The sequence below is a fragment of the Chinchilla lanigera genome, unplaced genomic scaffold (assembly GCF_000276665.1).
Source record: "Chinchilla lanigera isolate Chin_1 unplaced genomic scaffold, ChiLan1.0 scaffold00022, whole genome shotgun sequence".
In the NCBI taxonomy this organism is placed as follows: domain Eukaryota; kingdom Metazoa; phylum Chordata; class Mammalia; order Rodentia; family Chinchillidae; genus Chinchilla; species Chinchilla lanigera.
This window is the reverse complement of record NW_004955423.1, coordinates 1,596,287-1,615,715: the sequence shown is the minus strand read 5'-3', so window position 1 is coordinate 1,615,715 and position 19,429 is coordinate 1,596,287. Positions and strand designations below refer to the sequence as shown.

The 19,429-nt window shown below is 41.4% G+C and overlaps 1 protein-coding gene across 1 annotated transcript; it reads left to right on the top strand.

The window, feature by feature from the left end:
- Positions 1 to 4,194: 4,194 nt before the first annotated feature.
- LOC102020261 lies at positions 4,195 to 18,485 on the top strand. Its single transcript, XM_005385350.1, has 4 exons — positions 4,195 to 4,420; positions 8,516 to 8,627; positions 16,193 to 16,325; positions 18,027 to 18,485. Exons 1-4 carry the CDS (start codon positions 4,195 to 4,197, stop codon positions 18,246 to 18,248), a joined length of 693 nt encoding a protein of 230 aa, XP_005385407.1. The 3' UTR covers positions 18,249 to 18,485.
- Positions 18,486 to 19,429: the final 944 nt, after the last annotated feature.

Below are 19,429 nucleotides of genomic sequence, written 5' to 3'. Positions count from 1 at the left end.
TATAGTTGTATGTTTAAAAACTTGGAAGCAAGAACAGAACTCTAAGGAAATGGTAGCTGGAGATCTAGGGAGAAATATATAAATGTAGATGAATAAGTATCTTGAAACGATCCCAGAAGATGAGAATTTTAGCGTCCCTTGTGAATGAGTATCAAATAGCCTTTGATATTGAGATATTTTGAATAAGTAGTGGACACGATTATCCATCTTAGAACTCCCTGATTTCCCCAAATGCTTTAGTACTTGCAGTTATTCATAAACTTAACACGAGCTTGCCCTCTTCAAAACTGATCTGGCTACTGCTAATGCTGAATGACACCTTGACCTTGAGTAGTCAAGTACACAGGCCTTGTACCCTAATTCGGGACTATATACTCAGCAAGAAAAGACTGCCACCTCGTGGCAGTTGGTTACATTGCCCTTTTCTATTACCGTCACTATGGCAAGAGCAACTCAGTAATTTGTCCTCACTGGAATAAAAATTTATTCCAGATAATCTTCCATTCTACCAGAAATGTATCGTTGGAATTACTCATTGATAATAAGTCTTCATTCACCAGCACGGTGTACTATAAGGCATTTCTTCTGCTTAAGGAATTTATTTTACAGTAAAAGAAGTAAGGCTGTATTTATAAGAAGTCCGTGGTCTTAACACGCATTTCACACACACCCCGAAACTCTAAGCAAAGCACTGTCATTCAAGTAACCTGTTCAAAATTTAGGGCTTTAGAGGGAATGGGGATCCAGCTCTTAGGAAAGTGGGTGGCAGGAATGAGTTGAGAAAGCAGGACATGGCTCTATGTGAGCCTCAAGATGGACCTTCTGCAGTGGGCCAAGCAAGGACAGCAGAAGAGAAGGACCCAGCTTCGAGTTCAGAGTAGCCTTGTAGCATGTAGAATCACTCTCAGCTGGGAGAGCTAAACCAGCTTTGTCATATGCCTGTCCCATTGACAAGCCTTTTAATGCAAGGACTGTGTGCCTTTTCTTACACTATTTCTGGAGGCCCTTTTCCATTTATTTGACTGCTACTCAAGCCGGACATGTTCAGGGTGTCTTACTTTACTCACCACATTAACCCTCACGCTGCAGCACTTTCTGTCTGTATCATTTTTTTGGCATTTACCATTCATTCCTCAGTGACACATGGCTATATCTTGTCTTCCCCAGTTGATTCCCAGGAGCAGTTTTATAGACTACAGAGCAGGAGCACAGTAACTGACACGGTTAGATATCTACAAAAGCATATTGAATGATTGATTGTCTGAAGTAACCAAGTATGACAAGGAGAAAGTCCCATGGGCATCTGTGGAAGGAAATCATAGCACAGTGCGGAGCGGGCACTCAATCATCATTTGAATGGATACGTGAAGGATTAAATTGAAGAATGGGTTGGGAAGAAGGGGGAGGTTGAATGAAGGAGATAGGGTTTCACTTTGCTTAAGGGCAGAGAGAGTGTGTTTGGAGAAAACGAGGTTAAGACCGAGAGATTCACTGAGTAGAGCATCTCCTTTCTCAGCTGTCTCCTGCTGCGCGTCTGTCTCCTACAATCTCCATGTCCCCATCACTACTCTATGGTTAATACTGCTCAGTAAGAAGAAATTAAGAAATTTCAGATTAAACAAGCTACGGAATATACAGGAAAGTAAACTACATTGTTACTAATATAGCCTCCCCTGCCTTTGGTCTCCAGTACCATGACAAAGCCAAATACTCTGGCGGGTGGTGCCCAAACCCAGGATTTGGTATTAGGCCAGTCCCAGTGGCACAATCACAACTTGGACAGCCTGTGGACTCTACTATCATCTGGACCATGCCACTTTTGACCCCTTTCTTAACTCCATGGCACTCTGGGAGGTTAGGCCAGGTCCACAGACAATGATACCGTGGGTTAAAATCAGTTCAGGTGGAATGAAAGCTTGAGACAAACCAAAGTCCGTGACCCTCTATGAGGCAATCTTAAGTAAACACACGTTTTGCAGAATTTCTTGACCCTGCCTTATTGGGAGCTGGCTAAAGTTCTATATCCTTTATTTAGCTATTTGTTATGTCTCAGGAATAAAGGTTAGGATTTCTGTGGAAGGGAGGAGGTGCATACTGGCTTAATTATTCCAAGTCTCAGAAACTGGAAGGATCTGGATGGATGTTAACAAACTTAGCCGAGTGACTCCTAGATCCTCTGCCTGAAATAAAATCATTGCATAAAAGCCTCAGAGATGCCAGGCTGTGGCAATCACAAGTGACAGGTACCTGTTTTATATCACTCGCCTCTCTGCTCTCCTCCGTCTGTCACCCAGCATATCTCTCTGTATATCAGCTCCATTGCTTCTAAATCACTGAGTGTTTTCCTGCCTCAGGACTCTTTTGTGTGGGCTACATATTTCCTTTAATATTAACCCATTAACTATTTTCATTATTTATTATTAATTCTTTGCCTGGGTCTGCCTCCTTTCCTTCCTTATCTTTCTTTTTTCTTTTTTCTTTTTTTTCAATACTTCTGAGCTACGTCCCCAGCCCTAGGCTTTCTTTATTTCTTTTTTTTTACTTTGCATATCTGAATTAGATTTATTCTAATTAGTTATTTGTGATTCTGCTGCTGTCACCCTCATTGTATTAATAACAACCCCCAAAATTAAGCCCTCCTCCTTTTCCTTCGTTTCTTTGAGACAGGCTCTCACCAGGTAGTTCAGGCTAGCCCCTCTGAGACTAGTCAAGGCTGGCCTCAGACTCATGACAATCCTCTGCTTCAGCCACCTACATGCTGGGTTGCAGATGCATGCTGCTGCGCCTGGTGCCACCACACCCGGCTCTTCTCCCACTTCTTTTTTAAAGGGGCATAGTCTCACTATGTTGGCCAAGCTGGTCTCAGGCTCTTGGATTCATGTGATTCTTCTGCCTCAGCCTCCCAGTTAGCTGGCACTATAAGCTCACACCACAGTGCTCAGCTAAAAATTACTTCTTTAGAGGAACATTATGCCAACCTACACTGTTGTTTCCTTTTTAGAATTCTTTTTCTCTTATGAAAGAGTTTTTTAAAATTTATTTTTCTTTTATATCACCTACTTTCTTTTTTATTTTATGGAAAAAAAAAGGTCACATAAAATTTCATAACAAAAATTTTTAATGAATTTATTTCATCAGTGAGTGTTAATTTGGCTTACTATTTATAAACTTGGGTACTAATTCAGGGTTTTCTTCCTTTCATCCAAGTCCCTTTCTAAAAATTAGGCCATGACAATTTGCCAAGTGAAAAAAGAAAAGGGCTACTGCAAAAAAGTCACTACTGAGATTTCACTGAAAAGTTCCAATAGTATTGAATAACACCACCGATACTGCAGATACCACTGCTTTTCTTAAGATTCTTAATCTTGGGACTGAGCCATTAGAAGACTCATCTATGGTCAGGTTCTTGAGTTATTAGATGCCTCATAAGCCCAGAGAATCCCATTTCTCTTCTTGCGTGGATAATAAACAGAACTTCATACATCTATTTTGTCACATCTTCTACCCTCACTCTTCTCCTATGGGGTGGTTTTAGAAAGAAAACAGAATGAAAAACACCTGCTCGGCCAAGTGTTACGCTGTCCCTGAGTGAAACCTCAAGTCATCCTCACAATGACCTCATTCCCTGCATTTGATAAATGGGATAACCGAGGCTCAGGGTAGTTAGATAATAACTAAAATCACTGACAAACTGATTAGGTGGTAAGTTGGCAGAATGGGCTCCTATTTTAGATCTGGCTAACTTAAAAGGCCGGGGCTATTCTACTAGGTGCACTGCTCAGGAAAACAAAGGGTTCCTTATCTAAGCTGGCAAAGAGTCAACAGCAAATGTTTTTGCCCATACGGATTGGAGCCAATGTAAAACAAGGAATCATAAATTAATTATAAACTAGACCAACAGAAGCCGCAGTGATGTAGATTTCGTAGGTCAGGTCCTAATCTAAGCCAATTTGGGGCATAGAGGTGGAGTTTGCACAGGCCAGAGAGGAGAGTATGGACGAAGAGGGCCTACGGAGATACAGTCCATCTGCCGCTTTCAAGTGGGTGGTGCCTGCCTGTGCAAGACCTTGCAGGGAAAGTGTGTGAACATCTCTGAGGCACTGATTTTGTGAAATCCACCCCGTCACCTTCTGCAGCTCCATTCATTTTCAGTACCCAAACCTCCCTCCTCTCACTCCATCCGGCTTGGCCAGCATGGAGCCCCTTTCGCCCTTTGGTCCGGATGCACTTCACTGGTTCGGACAGGATGTCAGTTTTGGACACAGTTCTAGAGTTCGCCCTCTAGTTGCTTCTGGGCGTGTGAAGAGATATCTATGCCTCTGCCTCTGCTATCCATTTACCAAGCCCGTCTCCTGCTCGGGAGGGGAGTCTGACCCAAATCTGATGGAGATAACAGAAGTCCAGAAATCAGACAAGGAGTGTGAGCTGGAAAAGCTTGTTGCAAAAGCAGCTCCAAAGGCAGATAAACAGTTCAATACCATCCCAGAGTCCCAATATTATGATTAACCCTGGGGAAAAGTTTTTGAGGAGTCATGTGGATTTTGAAACCATATTATTTTACTGTTATATTAGTTTTAATCTAAAAATTGTTTTGTGGTTGTTTTGTTTTGTTTTGTTTTGAGACAGGGTCTCCCAGTGTAGTCTAGGCTGGCCTAGATCTTGCAATCTTCCTGCCTCAGGTTCCTAAGTAATGGGATTGTAGGTATGTGTTACCATACCCAGCCCAAAAATTGGTTTTAGAAGAACTTTTTCCCTACAGCTTGCCTGATTTGCTTTGCGGTGGGAGGAACTAATATGTATATTGAGATTTCCAGAGAGAGATTTTCTCTGATTCCTAATAGAAGTTTAAGGCTAAACAAAGGAAAAGAATACTCAAACCTTTTCTGCTGCGGCCATCTCTGACACATGGCATAAAATAAAGTTAGCTGTGGTCTGTGTAATCCAGTGGGACCCACTGGCCCCTTGTATGTATGGCCCTGACAAATTCTTGAAAGACATATACCCAGGGGATGAAGTCAGGTCAAATAGCCCTGGCTTTGGTCCAGAATGTAATCCCAAATCTACTTGATCTCGTACTCTAATGAGCTGCTCTAGAAATCAGGAAACCACAAACATTCTTTGTTCTCCTGCTGTAAAAGGAGAGCAAGCCCCAGTCCGCTCCCTGTAGGGCTCCTCTTCACCGGGCCTTACCTCACCCTTGCGCCACCACTCTGACCCTCTCTTTACTCCTGGGCTTCCCAGTGGCAGAGGAACCCAAATGGCTCCTAGGCCAATCATTTACCTCACCGCCTAGAGTTCTGAAAAAACATCCCAGGAGTGGAAAACTTCCTGCAAGGTAGCCACAGACCAAACTGAGTTCCTTTGCTCTTCCAAATGACATGGACATTCCCACAGAAATCTGCAGAGGCCAGAATTTGGGATTTATTCCTGAGTACGTATGAAATGCTCCCTAGAGACTTGTGTGGAGTTGGGAGGGAGAACATTGCAGGAAGGTGAAGTCATGAATGGTCAAGGATCATGAGCTCACAAAATGTGCATAAAAATACAGTGATATGATTTCATTTGCACTTACAGGCTAGAGGCCTTGGGCTATTCAGATTTCATGAGGGATGCTGAAAATATTTTCAGGCTCTTCAACTTTTTGACATTGATTTCACATATGGAAGGACAGGGGGACTCTTTTGGTTTAATTTTGTCAAATCCACAGTATAATTCCACATGTGAAGCTTTTTGAAAAGTAAAAATTTTAAAATATCATGTCTATACCTCATGTGACAATATTCCATAATCTTGAAGTGGAGATGTCAAACCACAAAACTTGACCTATTTCTTGATAATTTGATGTAACCCTCCATGCTTTTCACATCAGGAAGAGCTTTTCTAATTTAAAATAATAAAAGTTGGGGCTGGGTGTAGTAGCTCATGCCTATAATCCCAGCACTCGGGAGCCTGAAGCAGGAAGATCCTTGGAGTTTAAGACCAGCCTGGGCTACAAAGTAAGCTCGAGACCAGCCTAAACTGCATAGAGAGACCCCGTCTCAAAAAAAATTAAAAAAAAAAAAAATTGGGCTGGGAACAGTGCCTGCCCGGCAAGTATGAGGTCGTGAATTTGATTCCCGAATTCCCGATACAAAAAAAAAAAAGGAAAAAGAAGAAAGTAAATGCTGGGGATCTAGCTCAGTGGTGTAAGCACCTGCCTGGCAAGCATAAGATCCTGTGTTCGATTCCGGGTACCAAAAAAAAAAATAATAATAATAATAATAATAATAATAATAATGGAGGATTTTGTAAGTGTTTAGTCATCTAAATTCTAGGTAGAAACTTCTTAAAGCAAAAACAAAAACAAAACAAAACAGGAACCAAGCATGATTACAGCACATGTCTATAATCCCAGTTATTTGGAAGGCTGAGGCAGGGGGATTGCAGGTTCAAGACCAACTTGGGAAATTTAGCCAGATCTTATTTCAAAATTTAAAAAAAGAGCTGAGGGTGTATCTCTGTGGTAGATCATATTTTTAGCATGTGTGAGGTCCTGGGTTCAACCCCCAGCACCAAAATAAATAAATTCCAATGATATTTACCAGTATTTCTTAATCTAAAGGATTGTACTTTCAAAAGAATCACAATATGTTACTACTAATAGGAATACATTAGATCTATGCTTCTCAGGAATCTAACAATCGTTGAGATTATTTTTAAAGTTTCTCTTTCCCCTTCCTTGTTTTCCTTTCTTTTGCCATTATCTTGCTTTCCCTTGAATGATTATGCTTAGAACAGAATCTTTAAAAATAATTTTTATTTTTGTTAAATAAAATTTTTTTGTTTTCTACTTTCTTTTTTTTTTTTTTTTTTTTTTTTTTGGTCTTTTTCAGATAGGGTCTTGCTATGGAGTTCAGACTGGGCTTGAGCTCACTTTGTAGCCCAGGCTGGTCCTGCACTCTCAATGATCTTCCTGTCTCAGCCTCCCAAATGCTGGGATTACAGTCGTGCATCACCACAACCGGCTCTAATCTTAATTTTGAAAACTAGTCATTAATTTGCTTTTAGCTTTGCTTCTAAAGCTTTTGAGTGAAAGTTCTTTGTTGCTATTAAAGTTTGATAGAGTATTCCAAAGCCAAGCTTTCCCACATTCTGCATACAGCCTTCCCCTCCTTCTCCTCTGTTTTTTCACCTTTCTCAAGGGGAGAACTGTTCTGTGGAGCTAGAGCAGCAGGATTAAGGAAAAAGAGGAGTAGCACTCTACCTTCTTTGTGTCCAACTCACAACCTGCTAGTGATCTCTCCACACTTCTGATCTATCCCAAGACAATATTTGATCATCAACTTTTTTTTTTTAAAGAGCAGAATGTATTGATTGAGGGAAAGAAAGCTTCTGTCCAAGAGAGGGACAGAAGGGGGCCTGAATGGGTTGCCCAATCATCAACTTTCTAAGTAGAGAAAAAGTACTTGATTTCTTTTAACTTGGAGTCTCAGTTAAAAGCAAGATTCTACTTAAGAAAGATTGACATTTATACTGACTTGAAAATGCTGTGACATTTTTGGGAATTGCTGGGCTCAAATGGCTTTCTGGAGTTAGGAAACCGAAAGAACCTGCCAGATGACATTTTTGCTTAAGTGAAGGAGGTATAGAGACGAGAGGAAATCCAGATTCTCAGCTGAATGTCTGGCTTAGACATTAAGCCTGTCTGGCTGAGAATGTGCTTTCTTGCTCCTGTTTTTGGTGCAGTGCCAAGGGAGCTGTCAGACCACAAGTAATCATTAACTTGTGGTGGAAACCAGGGCCATTAAGACAAATATTAAAAGCCTGTTTCAGGATCATAACATTTTAGAGCAAAGAAATAAGATACCCATCTAACCTGTCTTACTAGGTCACAAATGGAAAGTGCTGGCTAGCTGAATTTTAAGCAAGAACAACAATTGTCCTGTATTATTTCTCATGGACCTTAAAGAGACAATGTGCCTAGAAAACTACAGTTAGTGTGTGCTGGATACTGGGGAAGAAAGAGGCAGAAAGTCTGGGAAAGTCAGAGTCGTGATACAGCAGAATAATCTTGTCATCTGGCCAACATTCCCTGTCCCGATGTGGTTAAGCTCCAGGGAGTTGCCTTGGCTGTCTTCACAGAAAACACCCCACATTCGTGCAGGCTGCTGACTGAACTCCTTTGAATTTCTGTGCAAAATCTTTTCTTCTCAAAAATATGCTTTAGAAAATTTTGCTAGAAGTTTGGCAAGAGCGTTAGATTTCAAAATGTTTATTTTCATTTCCAACTAAATCTCCTGAGTAACAGATAAGGATAAGTAAAGGACTCACAAGGAAAAATGATAAACATGTGATGTGATAGATATGTTAACCAGCTTGGTTTAACCATATACATATATTTGATTTGTCAGATATACCTTAATTTTTTAAAAAAAAGTAATGGTGGGGTGGAGGGACTTTTTTCAATAGATGAGAACATCCTCCTGCTTTCATTTTATTTCCAAATTAAAGTGTTTGAAACCTTACTCCCATGCAGACCACCGAACATTTTTACCCTTCTACCGCTTCTTCCCTGTGAATTCCTTGATCAAGGATTACGGCTTCTTTCAGCGTGGTCTTTTCCACCGGACCATTTCCTTCTGGGTCTGGTAACTGCTCCCTCCCCTCATCACTTCTCCTTAGAGTGCAGGGTTATCCTTTGTGGTTCTTTTACACTGAACCAGATTTTTATAAGCAACTCTTTGTAAATAAGTCCATTTAGAATTATTCCAAGCTAAGCATGTTATCTGGTTCCTGCTAGTTGCTCTGCAAGTTTTGTCACAGGCCTCTAAGGATATTCTAGGACACTAAGAATAGGAAGCAAGGAACTGACAAGTTACACCGCCCTGGGATCTAATGTAATGTCCCAGTGCGTGGCTGAATGCCATCTACCAAGGTCGACTTGCAGTGCTTGATCTCAGAGCTTCTCTCTCTGTTCCCCTAGCTGGCCAATCACCATATGTCTTTATTTCCACTGCCGCTTCTCTGGCCCCAACCACCCCCATCTGCAGCTCTCTTGTGGGCCCTGCAGCCCATCCACTAGTCCTCCACACTGGTCTTGCTCCTTCTCACCTGCATCCCATGCTGTGAAGTACTCTTTCTAAACTGTGCATCTGGTCTTGTCATGGAGATATTACTTTCTAAACGTGTTGAATGAGGGAACAAGCTTGCTCAAGATCCACACTTACAATCCCTCCATGATTTTTCGACTGTTCGACCCAGCTCTCTCACAAGGCTCACAGAGCTTACAAGAGCCTATGAGATCTGGCTTCTGCTGAATTCTCCAGCATGCTCATCTCTTATAACCCCTCCTCGTGCTCTCTGCCGCAGCCACACTGGCCTCCTTTTAGGTCCTGGAATGAGATGTGCTTTTCCTGGCCTCAAAGCAGCTCCCCTGCTGTCTTTCTCTCCCTCCCTTCCTCCTTCTCTTTCTCTGTCTCACAGAACATTTAAACATAGGTCTACCCTTTTAAGAAAATGTTCAATATACAATACACTATCGCAGTACTCTCCCCAGCCCTGGTAACTGCTATTCTAGTCTTGCTTCAATGAGTTTGACAACTTTTAATTCCTACTTCAAACTTAATACATACTGCCTCTCACTTCCCTAGTGGGCATATAACCCAAGTCTGACAAGTCTAGTCTTCCATCCCCTGGTGTTTTATTATGCATATAAGTAGTCTCCTACCCAGAAAGAAGTGAGCCAAATCTTAAATTAAGCAATAATCAAGGGTTTTCCTTTCTTTCCTTTTCTCCTCCTACTCCTTCCTCCTCTCCCCTTCCTCTTTCAAGTCTATGACTTCACATGAGCTAGGTAAGGTTCTACCACGAGCTACATCCCCAGCACAAGAACTTCTTCAGTGCTGCAAACCCATTTCTTTATTTAAAAAAAATTCATTGAGAACTTTCTATGCTACATGCCTATTGTGCTAGGAATGAGGGAAACACAGCAACTGACTCAACAGACAAAAAAGTTTCTGTCCTAGACAGTTGTGCGGCTCAGCCATCGCCAGCTATTGTGATTGTTAAAATTTCAAGCGCTAAGAAAGGAGCGTAGGGGCTGGAGATGTAACCCAGTGGGAGAGTGCGTGTTTGATCCCCAGCAACATAGCACAAAAACAAACTCTAAAAAGGAGTACAGAGCATTTACTAGAACCATTAAAGACTTTTATGATCAAGTAAGTTTTACCATAGATTTCAGGGAATATACTCTACGAAGCATATTAAAATGCAAGACATTAATAGAAACAGATATTAAAATTGTATTCTTCCAAAAAGCAGAATCACTGCTGATTAGAGATAATGTGCTATCTGTTCTGAATCTAAAATGACTACAGGAAATGGAGATGTGGCACAAGGTCATGCTCACATCTTTGCTCTCCAGAGATGTTCAGAATATCCGTACTCTATTAAAAGAAAATGGTCTAAAAAAGAGAAAGAGGAATTCTGGGTTTGGTGTGGCAGGAAGAAAAATGGTTAAGCTATTCGTCAATTTAGTACAACAAAACCCTTCTTAACAATAGTTTAAATATTCCATTTTTATGATTTTGTTTTCACATTGTATTTCATTTAGTGAAAGAGCATTAAAAAGTAAGAGAATAAAGAGGAAAGTAATTGGTCATATCCCTACCACCCCAAATTAACTAGTAATATTTTTGAATATTTGATTCCAGTCTTTTTCATGTTCATACTATTTTTACAAAAAAAATCAGTGTTTCACTGTCTCTGTCTCTCCACCTATCTATCCTTCTTTTAAAAATAGTAAAACATTAACCTAATGCTAAATTCCCTTTTGAACCTTATTCTTCTTCGTTCCCGAGGATGACCACTATTTCAAACATGATTGTCCTTCTATTTTATGTACATACTTTTATGTACATATACAGATAAAATGGAGTCTTTGGTCACTTATTCAAAGCTGATCTTGATCATGGAAAGATCCACATGTCCATCTTGATGTCTGAATTACAGTTTAAATCAGACTGAAAGCCCCACTAAAAGTAGATGTATACAGCCATTTTTCTGCAAGAAAATATTCCTTTCTCATAAGGTGAAATTAAATATATTATTACCCCTGGTATTTCACCCCGAATGAGTATGAGAACCACTGTTCTAGCGGAGAGGCTGAGAAACCCTTTTTCTGTCATGTTATGTGACAGATGTTGCCTTACACGTTGTGCTTAGCAATAAACGAACTCCTTGCCTTCATGGAGCCTGTATTCTATTGGGATATAGACAGTAAACAGAGACCAGTAGTGTCTTAGTTACTTTTCTCATTGCCAGGACAAAATAACTGGTCCCCAAAGTTAAAGGAGGAAAGATTTATTTCAGCTCTCAGTTTGCGGAGGTTTCAGTCCATAGTTGGTTGGCTCCAAGACAGGGCGGCATGGCAGAGGGGCATCGGAGAGAAACATTTCATGGCATGACAGACACAAAGCATTTAGCAGCAAGCTGCAAGCATGGCTTTTTTCTGTCCCTTTATATTTCACCCAAACTACAAGTCTATTTATTGTTGCCATCCATACCAGGGTAAGGCTTCCATTATCCACACCCTTAATCCCAGTATCAAAACCTTTATCCACATTCACAAACTTTAAATCCAATCACTTCTGAAATGCCCCTCCTATGAGTACATGAAGCTTTGGAGGGACATCCAGATACAAGCATAATAAGTAGATATCTGGTGATGAAATATGTGAAAAAGAAAAAGGAAATCCCAAGCGAGAATGAGGGTGAGGATGTGTGGGTGGGTGAGGGAGACCTATCTGAGAAGATGATCTTTGGGGCTGGGGATTTAGCTCAGTGGCAAAAGTGCCTGCCTGGCAAGTGCAAGGTCATGAGTTCGATTCCTGGTACTGGGAGAAAAACAAAAAAACAAATAAACAAACAAAAAGAGAGAAGATGATTTTTGATGTAAACACACTAAATACTATGAACTCAGTGCAGGAAGGAGCTAGAAAAGATCACAGGGACACAGCAAGTTGGTGCAATGTGATATTTTATATGATGTACCACTTCAGGACCTTGTGGTTCATGTTATGACCTAATCCTCTGGGGAGGAAATACTGATGGACAAAATTAGATGCATTTCCTTCCCCATCTATCTGAATAATAGAAGTTAAGAGGCCTCTAGGGAAGACGGCTCAGTAAATACATGGTTTGCGATATCAGAAACATAAATATATTTGTCACTTTCCAGTTGCTGGGTAAAACAGCCCAACACCCACAACTTAAAGGAGAAGGGGTTTATTTTGACACCCAACCCATGTGTGGTTAGCAGGCTCCAACACAGAAACGGCACGGTGGAAAGGCCTAGTAGGGGAAAGCTGCCCACCGCATGGCGGCTAGGAAGCAGAGGACCCTGGGACAGGATTGCATCCTTCCCCATCAGCCCCAGTGACCCAACTCTGACCAGGCCCCACTTCCTAACAGCACATTTAGTACTGAATCATCGATGGATGAATCCACTGGTGAGTATAGGTCTCCATGGTCCAATCACCTTCCAAATACACGAGACTTTTGGGGATCTCTTAGATCCAAGCACAGCCACACACCATGGGTGATGGGGTGGGACAAGTTTGCTGTACAGGGATGTCCGGACTTCTAGAGCCCAGAAACCAACTGCAACTATTAGGAGTTTATCTTTTCTACATTGAAAACTCTCTCTGAACCTTCTTCCCTTCCCCTAAATTCAGTGTTGTCACTGCCCAACGTTGTGACAGCCTATGTAGAGCTTGTCTCCCATTTCCAGGGAACGTGCTTTCTTTCTAGAGCATGCTATTTTTCCCACTACAATCATGTGGTTCAAAAGAAGTTTCCAAATTACTCCAAATCCTGTTCTTTAGTCACAGTTGACCAATTTGAGTATTTCCTACACTGACCACAGTGTGTTTCATAGCCTGATCAAGGTTAGGTCAAATCATAAGCCAAGTTAACGAGCATCTAGCTCCAGGAATGTTTGAGTTGGAGCTTAGGAAAACCCTGTCTAGTGGCAAAGCTATAAGAGTTGAGGCAGGAAGCTGTAGATAGTCCTGCTCCTTGCTATGAAGAAGCTGTGCTGAGAGAAGCAGAGATGATAAAGAGGTTTGATTTTGTTGGCTCTCCTGGTTCCAGATATTCTTGAGTTCCAGCTATACCCTTGCTGAAGTTATGAGAAGTTGCCAAACAAGTCCTCCTTTTTGCAAATCTAATTGTGGAGTTTCCGTTGCAAGAAGAGTTCTAGTACTAATACTTTCCACTACATTGCTCCAAGTTCTTTAGAACTTTATGCTCCTTATCTCCTGATCCCTTACTAAATAAATTTCTTCTGACAAGCTAGGTAATCTGATTGTCTATTTGAAGTAATTTACACTGAGATACGGATAACTCAAAAGCTTCCCTATGTTCCCGGAAGTGGTGGCGCACGCCTGTAATCCCAGCACTCGGGAGGCTGAGGCAGGAGGATCTTGTGAGTTCAAGACCAGCCCGGGCTATAAAGTGAGCTCAAGGCCTGCCTGAACTGCACAGTGAGACCCTGTCTCAAAAAGACAAAAAACAAAAGCAAACAAACAAACAGAAAACTTCCCTATGTTGATAATTGGGGAAGCTATGCATGTGAAGGAGTAGTGGGTATATGGAAAAGCTCTATATCTTCCAAATTTTGCTGTAAACTGAAAATTGTTCTAAAACGGGAAAAGGGTTTAGTTCAGTTGTGGAGTGCTTGGCTGGAAGTACAAGGCTCTAGGTTCCATATGAAGTGCCACATAAAAAATTAAAAGTTAAAAATTTTAAACTCCTCTTTAAAAATAGAGCCTATTAAAAGAAAAACTTCCTTAGACCCTTGGCCTTAAGACCGATTCATTTTATGATCAAGCAAGTCTATTTCTGGCTATAACCAAGATAATTAAATATATACACAATTTTTACACACTTACACAAATGTTCATAGTAGCATTATTTGTAATAGCCACATGCGAAAACAAATCAAATGTCTGTTACTGTGGTTTGGATATGGTTTGAGCATATCCCCCAAAGATTCGTAATTGGAAGCTTGGTTACCAGTATGGTGATGTTAAGAGGTGGTGTGGAACTTTGAAGAGATGGAAGCCAGTAGGTCTTAGGTCACAGGGGCACTACTCACAGAAGGGATTAAATGGTTATGTGGGAGTTCGGTTAGTTTCCTCAAGAGGGTTGGTATAAAATAGTAAGCATGGGCCTTGAATTACTCTCTGGCTTTCTGTTTCAACATGTGACTACCTCTCTCTCTCTCTCTCTCTCTCTCTCACTCGCTCTCGCTCTCCCTCCCTCCCTTCTTCCTTCCCCTGCTACATTTCCCTCTGTGATGTTATTCATCATGATATGATGTGACTAAAGGGACCCTCACTAAAGCAAAGACAACTTGGCATCATACCCCTAAACTTTCAGAACTGTGAGCTAATAAAACTCTTTTCTTTACACATTACTCACCCTCATGCATTTCGTAGCAATGGGAAAGAGAATGCCATATCCATCAACAGATGAGTGCTATGCCCGGTGCTGTGTTTTGATGCAACGAAAAGGCCCTTCCTTAGTAGATGCCCGCACCGTGTTCTTGGACTTCCCAGCCTCCAGAACCATGAGCCAAAAGAAACTTCTTTCCTTTATATACTGCTCATTCTGTGGTATTCTGTTATTGCAACATAAAATGGACCAAGACACCCAGTTTGGAGGTTATGAACAGAACTGCCATTAGACAAAGTTAGGACGCAGGTGAAGTTTGCCTTAAGAGCCTTGCCACCTTCTCTTTCTACTTTTTTTTCACTTGGGAGCTCAGCACTGTCTCATGTATCCCTCATCTCCTTAGGATACCGGGATCCCTTGCTATTGGTGACTCACACTTGAAACTAGTTTATTATTGTCCCCATTTTAAAACTTAACTCTGCTAGAAATACTCACCCTAAGTAAACAAATGCACACAAATATAAGGACGTTCACTATCATTTTAATAATAATTTTCAGCTTGGAATGGTGGTGCACACCTATAATCCCAGCACTCTGGGTGGCTGAGGCCAGAGGATTCAAAGTTCAAACCCACCCTGGTCAATTTAGTGACTTAACGAGATCCTGTCTCAAAATTTAAAAGAAATAAATAAAAAGATTTGGAAGTATGGCCCAGTGCAGAAGCCCTGGGCTCAGTCTCCTGTACAGTAATAATAATAATAATAGTAGTCATTTCTGATCAAAAACAATCTAGATCATTGCCAGTGGGAGAAATAGTGTGATCAATTAAAAAAAGAAAAGTCAATGCAACCAAAAAGATCTTCCCATGGAGGGTTTTACGTTCTAGAGCTCACTGAGGGAGAAATCCACTTCCAAAGCGATGTCTACAGGGAGTGGTTATGGACTGGGCTTCGGGTCGCGGAGAGAAAAACCACGTGGAGGCTGATGAGATACACGCTTATTTGGTGCTGAGTATTTGCTTAGGGTTTTTCTTTCCGTGGAACTAGGCACCCCAACTGCCCTCAGGCCCACATCTGACCTTTGAAAGGACTGTGCACAACTTCAATATTATATCTCTCCAAAGCCTCTTCTCAGTATATGTCTCTCTTCTGCACTGAGCTAAGGACTTGTTGGTCTCATTAATTTTTGAATCTCCAGCATTTAGCAGACTAGCAATATAGCAGAGTGGCAATATTTTTAAGCAAAATAATGAATGACTGAAATCACTTTTCAATTGAAACCACTTTTTAAAACAATACTAATTATTCCATTCCCTGTGAACCCATAAGACTTTGCTTATATATGTTTTATGGTGTTATGGCTTTCTAACTTTTATTGTGATTTGTCTGTGTGACTGCTTCCCCCTGGAATGAAAGCCTTCAATGGGCAGGAACCAAACAATAAGCATAGTGCTCTGCAAACAGTTAGCATGCCATTAACATTTAGTGCAGCTGGGCAAAATTTTTTTTGAGAGACAAAATTATCTATTATGATTTAATTAATATGAGAAATACATGTATGTATGCTAATAGATACAGAACATAAATAGATCTTTGCTTCCACAGTACTGTCACTGCAGAGCTGAGAGGGATATTCTGAGGTTTAGACTTGATGATTTATGTGCACAAGGCTTGGGAGCCAGAGCAGCTCAATCAACTTGCTTTCCTTTTTTTCCCTCAGGCCTCCCCTTCAGCTAATGGTAATTTTGACTTATAAGCTATAAGAAAAACGATGCCTGCAAAAATCAGAGGGTTACTCCAGTTCAGACAGCAGCCCAACTGCAGAATCCAGAACACAAGTCTCCTCTCAGCTCTCTCTGGCATGGGTCTCTGCCCAAGCCCCAGCCTTGGGTATGTGGGGGTGATTCCTGCACTAGGACTCAGCTGGCACACATAGAAAGGGCAGCTGCATGTCAATGCCACTGCCCTCTCCATGTTCAGAAAGGGAGCTTCTCTATCTGACACCTCAAGTCTGCACTGTACATCTATTTTATATCCAAGACTCATCCTGTTGGCTTGCGAACTTTTTACCCTTTGAAAGGCTACAATTATCTTCACGTTGTGGGAGGAACTCTGGGGAACAAGCTTTTCAATATTCACAGAGCAATTTGCAGGTACTCAGTTTAGTCATGAAGTCTGCTCAATGATGCTGATCATAAAAGTCTGGATGGTCTCTTTCCAAGCTGTTATCCAGGCTGGCTCAATGATCCATTTTACTTCTGGCCTGAACTCCAAGAAGTGTTGGAATTTGGGTCCACACCATATGGCTACAGTCAGCTAGACTAGGGTTTCTTTGCCTCAGCACTACCAACTCTTGGTCAGGTAATTTTTGCTGCAGGGTTTCTCGCATGCATGGTAGGGTGTTTAGCAACATCCTTAGCCTCTGCATACTGTTTGATCACAGCACCACTCATCTTTCAACCAGTTGTGGCAACTTAAATGTCTCCAGATAGCATCCGTGTCCCTTGAGGCACAGAACTGATCCTATTTGAGAACCACTGACCAGGTGAGCTGCTGGTTCATTATCATCTCAACCAGAAATGGATGTTCCCCAACTCTTCTGACTTCTGGTTCCCCACTGTAAGTAGTATCTTGTTCCTTTCAGCCTTACCCTGGACCATTCATACCTTACATGCTTAACAACTGCTGGTCTCCTGGTTGCTTGAGCAGCTTGATTTCACTTCCCCCTGGCCTTGGGTTACCTCACTGTTATCCTGCTTTAGCCCATGAACTTTTGGATCAATAAAAATAATGTACATTCTCAAAGCCCAAACTTATTCAATAAAAATTTATGACTATATATTCTGCTAGAATATACTAATAGATATCCTAAGATATGTTGGAAATTGTGAGATTTATTGGTTAGAATTATGTTTTGTTGCAAGCAACAGTGGCTTCAACAAGGTATAAATTTTTTTGTTTGTTAGTTTGTTTGTTTTTCTGGTACCCAGAATCGAACTCATGACCTCCTGCTTGCTTGGCAGGCACTCTGCCACTGAGCTAAATCCCCAGACCCAACAAGGTATAAATTTATTTTTCATAAAAGTTCAAAAGACCACAAAATGTGGTGATTGTGTTTTATGAAATTGGTCTGCTATGCCAGGCCTCTCTTCTAAGATCACTTCATGGTCCAAGATAGCTTCTCACCTCTAGCCATCAAATCCACTGTCCATTCATCAGGAAGAAGAAAAAGATGGAAAGGAAAACTAAATTAAGAAACATTTCTGATGGAAACATGGATGCTTTTTATATTACCTGCTTTATGCCCTTATAGATTTAATGAACCAAATGAAAACTGAATCCTCAGCCGGGCATGGTGGCGCATACTTATAATCCCAGCACTAGGGAGGCTGAGGCAGGAGGATCATTGTGAGTTTGAGACCAGCCTGGGCTACAAAGTGAGCTCAAGGCCAGCCTGAACTGCACAGTGAGATTCTGTCTCAAAAAAAAAAAAAAAAAAAAGACAAAAGAAAACCCCCAAAAACAGAAAACTGAATCCTCATTCCACATCCTATTTCTTTATTTCTGATAAAATCTGTTCTTGTTTTCAAGGAGTTCCAGGAAGATGCAGTGGTGAAGTACAAAGAAACAGCCTCTCTGAGATTTGGTGACCAGACATTGGAATATAGCAATGTGAAGAAAAGAAGGAGAGAAATGGGTCCCTGGGATCCAGAAGGATCTGAAGTGAGAATTGAAGCCCATAGGGAGAGCAAAGAGGAAGACCTCAATGCGGAAGAAGGAGGTGGCAAAGAGCACTTTTCCCCTGAGCCCTGACTCACTGTGTGGGAGGGGTGGCTTGAAACTTCAGACTCACGGGGACTACTGGTGACCCCAAAGGCCTCCACAGAATAAAGCACCGTTGGGATGGCGCAGTGGACTGCAGTACTTAGTGACTTACTTGGGTTCAGATGTCCCTCTGGACAGTGCAGTTGGCTGGTAGCCATCTCGGAGAGAGGCCAACTGAGGTCAGAACAAGGAGCAACTCCGTCTAGCATCTCCCAGTCTCAGGGTGAGAAGGAACCAAGTTCAGATCAGCAGGATGTCAAGGAGCCAACCTCAAGCTGGCAGGGGGCACACAGAGTGCTGCAGGCTGAATGAACAAATTGGGTTCCAGCTTCACAGCTAGAAACCAGCCTGAACTTCAGTGGAACTAAAGGTGCAGCTTGCTGGGATTATCCACTACCCCTGCATAAATTTATGCCTAGCTTGCTGGGATTAGTCGACACGGTTCTGGCCTCTCTCTGACCACTCTGTCTACTAATGACAGCAGGGACGCACCCCAAAGTGAACATTTTTTCTTCATTTTTCTTTCTCTGTTTTTTGGTTTCATTTCTGGTTTTGTTTCCTTTTTTCTTTATTCTTGATTGTTTGCTCATGTTTTTATATGAGTATGAACATTATTTCTAGTTTTCTTCTTGTTGTTTCCCAAAAGTTTGCATACTCTTCCTTGGTCTTCCAGCCTTGCTTCTAATCTCTTCCTCTTCTTCAATTTCTCTATATTTTCCTCTGACCCCTTTTGAGTTTTCTCCCCTGAGGGTCAAATAGCCATACTGAGGTCATACATACTATATACAGTTTTCTAGTTTGTTTTAGATTTTGTTACATAATCACAAATCTAGTTGCTACTGTTAAAGAGGGCAAATTAATAGTGACACAGTTTGTCATTTTCGAGGCTGTGTTTGAAGCTATTGTTCTTGTTCATTGTACTTCTTTACTCAAAGTGATATAATTGTTCTAGTCAGTCATTCTTCCTGGTATGCCAAGACTGAGATTGCCTAAGTGACATAAAAAACACTATAGGCCAGTGCCAAAGAACAAGGGGTTAGGCCGCATAGCCAGCAACTTCTCAACCCCAATAAGCTGAAGAGGTAGGATCTTGCAACAGACTCAAAACCCAAAAGCCAGCTACACCTGAAAACATGTCTGAGAAGTAGTCATTTACTAAGGGTTCTAAA